The sequence below is a fragment of the Oncorhynchus masou genome, chromosome 26, assembly GCF_036934945.1.
Source record: "Oncorhynchus masou masou isolate Uvic2021 chromosome 26, UVic_Omas_1.1, whole genome shotgun sequence".
Classification (NCBI taxonomy): Eukaryota; Metazoa; Chordata; class Actinopteri; order Salmoniformes; family Salmonidae; genus Oncorhynchus; species Oncorhynchus masou.
Window position 1 is genome coordinate 11,757,817 of NC_088237.1, and position 9,576 is coordinate 11,767,392.

At 45.3% G+C, this 9,576-nt stretch overlaps 1 protein-coding gene across 1 annotated transcript; it reads right to left on the reverse strand.

The window, feature by feature from the left end:
- Positions 1–65: 65 nt before the first annotated feature.
- LOC135514802 (phosphatidylinositol 4,5-bisphosphate 3-kinase catalytic subunit gamma isoform-like) lies at positions 66–8,103 on the reverse strand. Its single transcript, XM_064938421.1, has 16 exons — positions 7,942–8,103; positions 6,913–7,312; positions 6,536–6,798; positions 6,001–6,358; positions 5,520–5,815; positions 4,802–5,328; positions 4,365–4,599; positions 3,383–3,592; positions 2,902–2,983; positions 2,703–2,806; positions 2,378–2,524; positions 2,206–2,296; positions 1,932–2,062; positions 1,280–1,391; positions 899–1,056; positions 66–784 (listed from the first exon to the last, which is right to left on the reverse strand). The coding sequence occupies exons 2-16, from the start codon at positions 7,298–7,300 to the stop codon at positions 503–505; spliced, it is 3,384 nt and encodes a 1,127-aa protein (XP_064794493.1). The 5' UTR covers positions 7,301–7,312; positions 7,942–8,103; the 3' UTR covers positions 66–502.
- Between the last annotated feature and the right edge of the window lie 1,473 nt (positions 8,104–9,576).

A 9,576-nucleotide genomic window follows, 5' to 3' on the forward strand; every position in this document is an offset into this window, starting at 1 on the left:
TTGGTAAATCACTCAGTTTAAAATCTGCATGTCGCCCTCTAGCGACGGGAGGTCATATATAACTATTTCTCTACGATCAGGTTTATTGTGGTATTGCCACCATCAGACATGCAAGTCTGATGTTATATTAACAGATGATACAATCGGATTCAGTGCATTAGGAAGCGAACAGGAGTCAATATTTATGCATAACTCATAAACATATGGTAAGATCAGGTTTTGATCTTGAATGTGCAAAAATAAGACTGTATACAGTCCATGGTACAGTCAATGAGTAATGTATTGGAACAGCTGGTGACATCATTGAGAAGGGTTGACAAACTTTTAGAACCAGACTTTGGTCTTTGACTATATCTCCCTCTCCTTATTTGGGAGTCTAATCAACATAGTAATTGTACCTAAAGTGGTTTACAGTTATCACATATGTGGCCCTTGTGGGATTCCAACCCATCACACTGGTGTTGCCAGCCCACTAAGCCATTGGCACCACAAGGGGAGCCCCCTAAGCCGAGCGTTTATCCACCCCCTGCTTGATGCCCAGCACCAGGTGTAGGAACCAGTTGAACTGCACGGTCCAGCCCTTGTCCCTGCAGATCTCTATCTGGTCCAGAAGATGGCGCTGTGCCTCCTCCTCCGGCCGGCCCACAGTCAGTGCTTCGCGGATGTACTCGATGTCTTCTTTGCTGGTGAGCTGAGGCATGCCTGTCATCAGCATCATGGAGAACAGGATGACGAGGAGGTTGGTGTGATGCCTCAGAGCCAGGTAGGCCCGCACACACACATCCTGGGAGAGAGGGGGGTTGGTATGTGTTACTACTCTAGATGAGATAAATACTCTAGTTAAGTGTGTGTGTGTGTGTGTATTTTTACTAGTTAGACAACAAGTTAGTCTGAGTACCTGGAACCTCTGGAAGTGTGGGCTGCTCTTCTTCCCTGATGTGCCCATGACATAGAGGAAGTCAGGGGTGAGGACGAAGGGAACCCTCTCCTTACTGATACCCAGGAAACTCTTATAGTTCCCCAGTATGTGTCCAAAGTCTATGTGGAACAGGTTACCTGAGGGCAGACATATCAATGGGAGGAAAAAGCATGTTATAGATCAACCATCCAATACATCAGAAACAAATGACTACATTCAGATGAACAAAAAAACACTTTCTATGGGTTCACCCATATATATAGAATATTGTGGAATGTATTCCTAATGTTTTGGCAGCCACTTAAAGCCAATAACTCTATCATGTTTGTGCTATAGGGAGATGAGGATGAGCTCTGGTACCAGATTCAGTGATCATGATGTTGTCGTTGTGTCTGTCTCCTACCCCCAGCACGTAGGTGGCCACACAGTACCCTCCACAGGAAAACACAAACCTCTCCACCGCCTGCTGGAACTACAGAGACAGCGACAGAGACAGAGACAGAGACAGAGACAGAGAGAGAGAGAGAGAGAGAGAGAGACAATGATGGCGAGTGAAGGAGAGAGAGAGAGAGAGAGAGAGAGAGAAGGGAAGTGATAGAGACAAAGTGGAGAAAATGAAGAGAATTTGTGAGCTGCAATTTCATGCACCCAGCTCTGCTCGATTATTTCCACAGACAACATTTGAGCAAACACAGTGACTCAAACCGTGTTTCATCTTTCTCTATTCATCTGCTAACGCTGTGGTAGCTTCTGTGGTACACCATCACCCTAAAGCTATGGAGACTGCTGCATTGGGCTATTTCTAAACGGCCAATTCAAAAATAGACATAGCAGAGCGGAAAATGTGGAGGTGCTTCAGCCTACACAGTCTGAGTATACATGAATAGTGCTGCAGACAAAGCCCTGGGTAACAGGAAATGTAGCAGGTGTGTTTCCTTCCCCCTTTGCGCCGCAGTTATATCCTCTACAGCTGAGACGCTGCAGCACCGTGGGAGTTAATCTAGCTAGCTACCTTTTCCTCGCTCACACACTTGTCCCGCAGCCATTGGTTGAGGATCTCGTCCTTGAATGCTCCTGTGCTTCCCACAACGCTCTGCTGGATGTTGGCAATAGTGGTGGCATCCTTCACTATCTCAATCATCCCTAGAGAGAGAGCGAGAGAGATGCTTATTGTATAAGAAATGGCATTTATATATATCTATATATATAATTATTTCTATAGTATATGTTATGTTATAATATATTATTATTAATGCATAATGACAGTGTAAAGTCAGTTGACATACCTATTTTATTTCCAGTAGAGATACAACCGTAGGGCAGTAAGGACAAGTCCAAAGACTCTTCCTCCCATATGGACTCCATGATCAGCAGAATCTAAAAAGAGGAGCACTTCCTTGTCATGGAGCATTTGGTGGACAGTTTTGCCTAACCCATTGAGAAAGCAAGCCCACACACCTGTAGAATGAGCATGTCCTGCCTGAGGTCATCCCCGTCCTTAAAGATGACCCCGATGGTGTCACTGGACAGGGTGGTGGGGTCAGCCCTCTTAAACTGCAACCACAGCGGTCTCTTCTTAGAGGCCATCACCTTACACTGCTCTATCTGAAGAGAGGGACCCGTGTTTAGAGTCAAACGCAGGAGAGAAGGGAGGAGTAAGAATACAATTAGTGGAGGATGCAGGAAATGATGGTGAAGCAAGGGATGGAGACAAGCGAGAAGAGACGTGGAGGAAAATAAGAGGGGGGGTAGAATAGAGGTGGATAGGTATTATTCCACTCACCACCAGAGCACCAGCCCGTAGACCCGGGTCATAGGGCACTCTGAAGCTCTCTGGCAGCCCAGACGTCTGCAGGTTCTCCAGCTTCTGACGCAGCTGGAACACAACTGAACATAACACCGGGACTCATTACATGTTCATTTATATAGGAATTTATCTTGATCTCTTATACGAGGTACGTTGACCTGAGGGGCAGGCTCACCTTGTGCAGAAACATCATATTTCTCAGCAGACATGGCCTTGATCTCCCTAGTGACTTTCTGCAGGGCTTCTGTCATCTCCACCTGTTGATGATAATGAATCGGATTATTCTTGATTCAGGTCCTCGTTATCTGACACTTTAGCGACTTAGTCTTTTTAAAAATCAGTCGTTTATATCCTTGAATTATTTCTATACGGTATATTTCATTGTGAGGAGTGTTGAGATGTTTTAATAAAGTTTTAATAAAGTTGTGTTTGAAGGTAAAGCTCTGAAGAAAGATGTTGGGAAGATCCAGCTGACGTGCCGGCCTCAGCCCTCCGAGGGGTCCACACAATACCAGAGGTACCTCGATTACCTGACTGGCTACGACGTCAAAGCCTTACAGTCACATTGTACGGAGGAGGAACTCTCCTACTGTGTCAGATCACACATCACACCGTACTCTTGGCCGGGGGGGGGTCAAGGCTATACGATCACCCACCTGGCGTCTGAAGTCCTGCAGCATGTCCTCTCCACAGCCTCGGAGGTAGGCTTCCAGCAGCACAGCGTACCTCTGCTGGTAGTGCATGGACTGGGCGATCTCACTCCTCAGGAACCAGAACAGGAAATGACCTATCCTCTTACTCCTGAGAGCTCTCTTCAACAGGAACCTGGCCAGGGCACTGTTATGGTATGGCTCAAACTTCACAGCCTGAAAAACACATGTTCTCTCAACATAAACACATCATAAATGCAAGCTAAATGTTTCAATAAACTGTAGTGCAACATTCTAAAGTATCTTCCAGTTTGGGGATTTTTTCATACTCATACTGTTTTGCATGTTTAACCAAGGCCTCATTGTTGACAATAGAGACAGTTATTTGACTCTACAGTGATGAATGGCACATGCAAAACCACCCACAGGTGCTCCCTTCTGGGAAAATACTAGGTAGTCTTGTCTGTAAAGGTTGTTATTGTGTTTTTTCCTGGTCAATGTATTAAACAACTACTTTGTTTTTATGTTTGCTTCTACACTCAGAGACAGGTAGACCAACCACATATGACTAGGGCAGTTTAGTCATTCTCGTCATGAATCTTGTCCCGGAGGCAGCTCTGTGGAGTGGTCACTAGCTAGCACAGCCACAAAGTCATAACATCAGATTTTCAACCAAACCTTAACGAAACTGTTAACCATAATGCGTAAACCTAACCTTAAATTAAGATCAAAAAAGCAAATGTTTGCTTTATTACTTTTTTTTCAATATGGCTCATTTTAACTTTGCAGCGGGCCTATCAAAAGTGAAATCACTCTGTTCTGCCTCCGGGACAAGAGTCATGACAATAAATGCCAACTTGCATGACTAGCGCTGGGTAACGAAACTCGGTTCCTCTGTGGCACAGGCCGAATCTTGACAGAACCAAGACCGAAACGCATCAGACATTTCTCAGCCAAATTTTGGTTCCAACAAGTCCGACTAACTCACCTGGACTAGCTGCAGCAGGTACCTCAGGACGTCGTCGTCCCCCAGGGTCTCCAGCTTGCGTACGGCCATGGAGCGGACGTGAGCGTCAGAGTAGTGGCAGTCTAACAGCTGCATGGCCAGGCCCACATCCAGCACACTACGGTCCCACACAGAGCTCCTCTCCAGCAGCCTATGAGTGGCCAGGACAGCCTCCTGTCTACCCCACAGCACAGAGCCCAGCAGCTTGGGGTATGCCCTGGGAGGAGACAGTAGCGATCGCAATAAAACTCCCAAAAATTGCACTGAATCATATTCACCAAAAGATCTGTGATACTCGTACAGAAAACATATTAAGAAAGATGGAATTGGAATGAAACAAGTGCTTCTGTGTTATAAACTCAGATTACTCAAAGTTATTCAGTAATATAGTATTAGATGACCATGCCAGTCTGTCTTACTTGGGGTGACGCATACACTCCTCTCTGAAGTGCCACAGCAGCTCTTTGTCTTCTTGGCTGAGAGGGTGCAGTGGATCGGTCTCAACAATTACCTCGAACTGCTTCCTCAGGTGGTTAGGCATCTCCCTTTGCCCCCTCTCCCCTCCCTCGGCCTCCCGACCCTCCCCCCCAGCAGCCTTGCCCTCCCTGCTCTTGGGCAGGGCTACTGGGTAGCAGTACTTGTCCAGCAGGATGGCTACAGCCATGGAGGAGGCCTTGTCTGGGTTGGTGGCTGAGGTCAGCTTGTCTGCATTGACACTACTGTTGTCCTCGGTCTTCTCAGGCATCTTCCACATGTGGAGGATGAACTCTCCCTGGCGCAGCAGCGAGCGGTGGTCCACCAGCAGCAGGTTGACGTAGTACAGCAGACGACTCTTAGTCTTGCTACCATCATGGCTGTCGCTGCCACCTCCACCTGGGGATCCTCCATTGTCCTGGTAGGAGGAGGTGCCCTTAGAGATCTGGGTCTGGGCCTTCCCACAGGACACCTGGGGAGAGGAGAAAAGAGAATAGAGTTAAATTGTAATGAATTGAATTAAGTTGTGATTCATGTTATATTCTCCAAATGATAGACTGGTTTTCTACAACAAAAAATCCCACAACAAAGATGTTGGCTAAAGCAAATATAGATACGGCTGCCAGACTAAACCAATACACCTTATACAGCTGACCAGTTTACCTGTAGGCTGAGGCGAGCCCCCTTGGGCAGGTCTCTGATGCGTATATTGAACTCCAGCCAGGCGTTCCACAGCACCTCCTCAGTGAAAGCCTTGGAGGAGGTCCTCTCCTGGGCCAGGAGCTGCTGGCCATGGAAGATACTGGCCTCCACATACACCATCAGCTCTGGGTTCCTCGGCAAAGCCGGGATGTCTATGCCCAGGACTTTAACCCTGAACTTCCTGTGACAGTCCCACAGAGAGATGGTGAAGACCCGCTCGTGGTCTTTCTCGTCGATCGTCAGCTGCTCATGGGTGCCTGTTGGAACAGAGGAATATGGATCATCATAATCATCAAAGAAACACTTCCCACAGTAAAATCATGTGCTATAATATTGGTTATTGTGGCACAAATTGTTTACTTGAAAAGCACATATTGTAAATTGTAATCTATTGGTGAAACATCCTGATAAGATTACTATGGGAATGTTGATGCTAGCTAACCTGCCACTCCAGTACAGTCATCCACCTGTGCCCAGTCCTCTCTCTGGACTAGGTCTTGACCCGGATTAGGAGCCGTCTCCAGAACCAGATGGATCTCCTCTCCGTTCTTCAGACACTGTCGGACCCAGTGGAAGTCCCTGACCGGGTGGTTCCCGTAGATATACTCTTCCCTGCCACACACTCTCAGGACGTAGTCTGCCTCACAAACATCCTCAGGAACTCCCAGCAAAGCCCTCTTATTGGAGATCTTCGTAAAGAAGGTCTGGAGCACCTGGACGGGCGTGTCATCGATGGACACCTTGATGGTCTGGCTGGCCTTGTTCCTGTGAATGACCAGCAGGATGTGGCTGTTGGTCACCTAGAATAAAATATTATTCAATCTTTATTGATACAGAGACAAAGGAAATTGGCAATATTTTGCTGTCCCAGTAACCAGCTACATCACCCAACACAGAACAGGTTGGGAGCAGGCAAGAAGCAGAGGGTCACCCCGCAGAGCTACACCCCTGGGGCAGCCAGGTTAGGAGTTACATACCTTAGTGAGCAGGTACTCCGGGAGGTGCTTGGATGTGATCCAAGGGTCCATTGAGTATAGTTTGGGGTCCCGGTCGGACAGCTCGATCTTGCGGGGTGTGAGGAGCTTCCTCCGGGTGAACTCCAGCTCATCATCGTGCACGTTGCTGACGTCGGTGACGTCGTAGCCAATCAGGTAGTTGAGGTACCTCTGGTACTGTGTGGACTCCTCAGAGGGCTGAGGCCGGCACGTCAGGTGGATCTTCCCAACATCTTTCTTCAGAGCTTTAGATTCAAACACAACTTTATTAAAACATCTCAACACACCTCAGAATAAAATATACCGTATACAAATAATTCAAGGATATAAAAGACAGATTTAAGACTTAAAGCTTCTACCTTTCCAGTAGCGGATGCAGTCCAGGGTCTGAAACACCTGGTGCTTATCGTAGATCTCACACCAGTTGCCCTTCTTCTGGTAGAGCAGGATGCAGTGGTCAGGGGAGTACTTCTGGTAGAACTCAGGGCACAGGTTGGTGGCTACTACCCTCAGCCACACCTGGGCTTTCACCTGCTCCACCGTCCAGTTCCCAGCCACTTCCAGGAGCAAGGTGTCCGGGCTGCGGCTACTCTTAGTGGTGGTGGGGAGGACGAACTCGACGGCTATCTGGTCCATGGCCACGGAGAAGGTGGAGGTGAAGGCTTTCATCTTTCTTCTCCTCCTCCGGATCTCTTCTCTAAGAACTACAGGTTGAGGTTCTTCTTCATCGCTCACTTTCTGTTCCATAACACGAGTTATCTGTTATCAATGAAGAATAAAATATCAGTTTAGATTAGAATAGATGGATGTATAAGGGATGTTAAATGTAGCATGTAAAATTCTCATGTTTGTCAACATAACCTATAATAAGATACTCTTTCATGATATGTTGTGCTCATAATAATTCTATGTTCTATGATGGTATATATGAATCTTATTAAACTTCTTTCAGATGAACTTCTCTGCATAGGGAGTTGCAAAGCAGGAAGCAAGAAGAAGCACTGACAGCAGTAACAACGTATAAACCCCATACAGTCATTGCTATCAACTCATCAAAAGAAGAGAAATGTTGCACTAAAATTGGGTAACCAGAATTTGGCAACATTGTAAATTACACCTTAGTCATTTCAGAACATTTTTCCAAAAATGACTCTATCACAACTTGAAATGAAATTGACAAGTCTCCTGCACCTGCCCACAAAAACAAACCTACAGTATAGTTAGAAAATCAGACATTGTAAAAAAAAAAAAATACAACAATTATTGATTCCCATGAGCAAATCCAGAGCCGTTAGATATCAAAAACAGAAAGTAACGGTCATTTATTGCCGATTACATGCGCCAGGGAAAGTATGAAAGCCAGAGAAAACCATATGGAGAAAACGTACCGCTCAGTAGACCGAAACACACTAACGCCAGCAGAAATATGACACGGTTTGTGACTGGGCATTTGTAAATAATTGTACAATGGTCCCAGTTCCTCCGTAGTTCATGTTGAGTCCGATGAAGTGGTACTATAACTTTCTGTCGGCTATTCCACTCACCCCTCCTTGTTATATGTGAAGCAGAGTTCCATGCAAGCCTACATGTTGTGCTCTTATTGGTCGCTCAGAGTCGCCATAACTGTAGTTTTGAGGGAACTGGACTACAGAAACCCACAGCCAAATAATAATTTCATTGCATAATCATAACTATTACTATTACATTTTTTTTGCCGTTATAAACTGGGATAAGTATGTTATTGTTTCCATGACAAGACTGATGTATTTATATTAATATTACACGGTCATATTCACTAAAAACGTTTTCCCCCTAAAAGAAAAAATAAGTATTTGTCATTCTCCGGCAAGGTATTATTTCATACTATTATATCAAACTAGCAAAGATTCTAAGCTAAACAGTTTTTGCATGATGAGGGTTCTTATTGAATCCCATCAGTTAAAACCAATGATATATATATATATATATATATTTATACAGTGGAAGTCAGAAGTTTACATACACCTTAGCCAAATACATTTAAACTCAGTTGTTCACAATTCCTGACATTTAATCCCAGTAAAAATTCCCTGTCTTAGGTCAGTTAGGATCACCACTTTAATTTAAGAATGTGAAATGTCAGAATAATAGTAGAGTATTATTTATTTAATATTTTATTTCTTTCATCACATTTCCAGTGGGTAAGAAGTTTACATGCACTCAATTAGTATTTGATAGCATTGCCTTTAAATTGTTTAACTTGGGTCAAACGTTTCAGGTGGCCTTCCACAAGCTTCCCACAATAAGTTGGGTGAATTTTGGCCCCTTCCTCCTGACAGAGCAGGTGTAACTGAGTCAGGTTTGTGGGCCTCCTTGCTCGCACACACTTTTTCTGCCCACAAATTTGATGGGATTGAGGTCAGGGCTTTGTGATGGCCACTCCAATACCTTGACTTTGTTGTCCTTAAGCCATTTTTCCACAACTTTGGAAGTATGCTTGGGGTCATTGTCCATTTGGAAGACTCATTTGTGACCAAGCTTTAACTTCCTGACTGATGTCTTGAGATGTTGCTTTAATATATCCACATAATGCCATCTATTTTGTGAAGTGCACCAGTCCCTCCTGCAGCAAAGTACCCCCACAACATGATGCTGCCACCCCTGTGCTTCACGGTTTGGATGGTGTTCTTCGGCTTGCAAGCCTCCCCCTTTTTTCTCCGAACATAACGATGGTCATTATGGCCAAACAGTTCTATTTTTGTTTCATCAGACCAGAGGACATTTCTCCAAAAAGTACAATCTTTGTCCCCATGTGCAGTTGCAAACCGGCGGTTTTGGAGCAGTGACTTCTTCTTTGCTGAGCGGCCTTTCAGCTTATGACGATATACAACTTGTTTTACTGTGGATATAGATACTTTCGTACCGGTTTCCTCCAGAAACTTCACAAGGTCCTTTGTTGTTGTTCTGGAATTGATTCACACCAATGTACGTTCATCTCTAGGAGACGGACCGCATCTCCTTCCTGGGCGGTATGACAGCTGCAT

Excerpts from the sequence above, each read along its gene's own strand:
- LOC135514802 (XM_064938421.1), bottom strand. The coding sequence starts at position 7,300 with ATGGAACAGAAAGTGAGCGATGAAGAAGAACCTCAACCTGTAGTTCTT. Across the intron at positions 5,329-5,519 it reads GGGCTCGCCTCAGCCTACAG|GTGTCCTGTGGGAAGGCCCA; the intron begins GTAAACTGGTCA and ends TCCTCTCCCCAG. Across the intron at positions 2,807-2,901 it reads ATATGATGTTTCTGCACAAG|TTGTGTTCCAGCTGCGTCAG; the intron begins GTGAGCCTGCCC and ends TGTTATGTTCAG.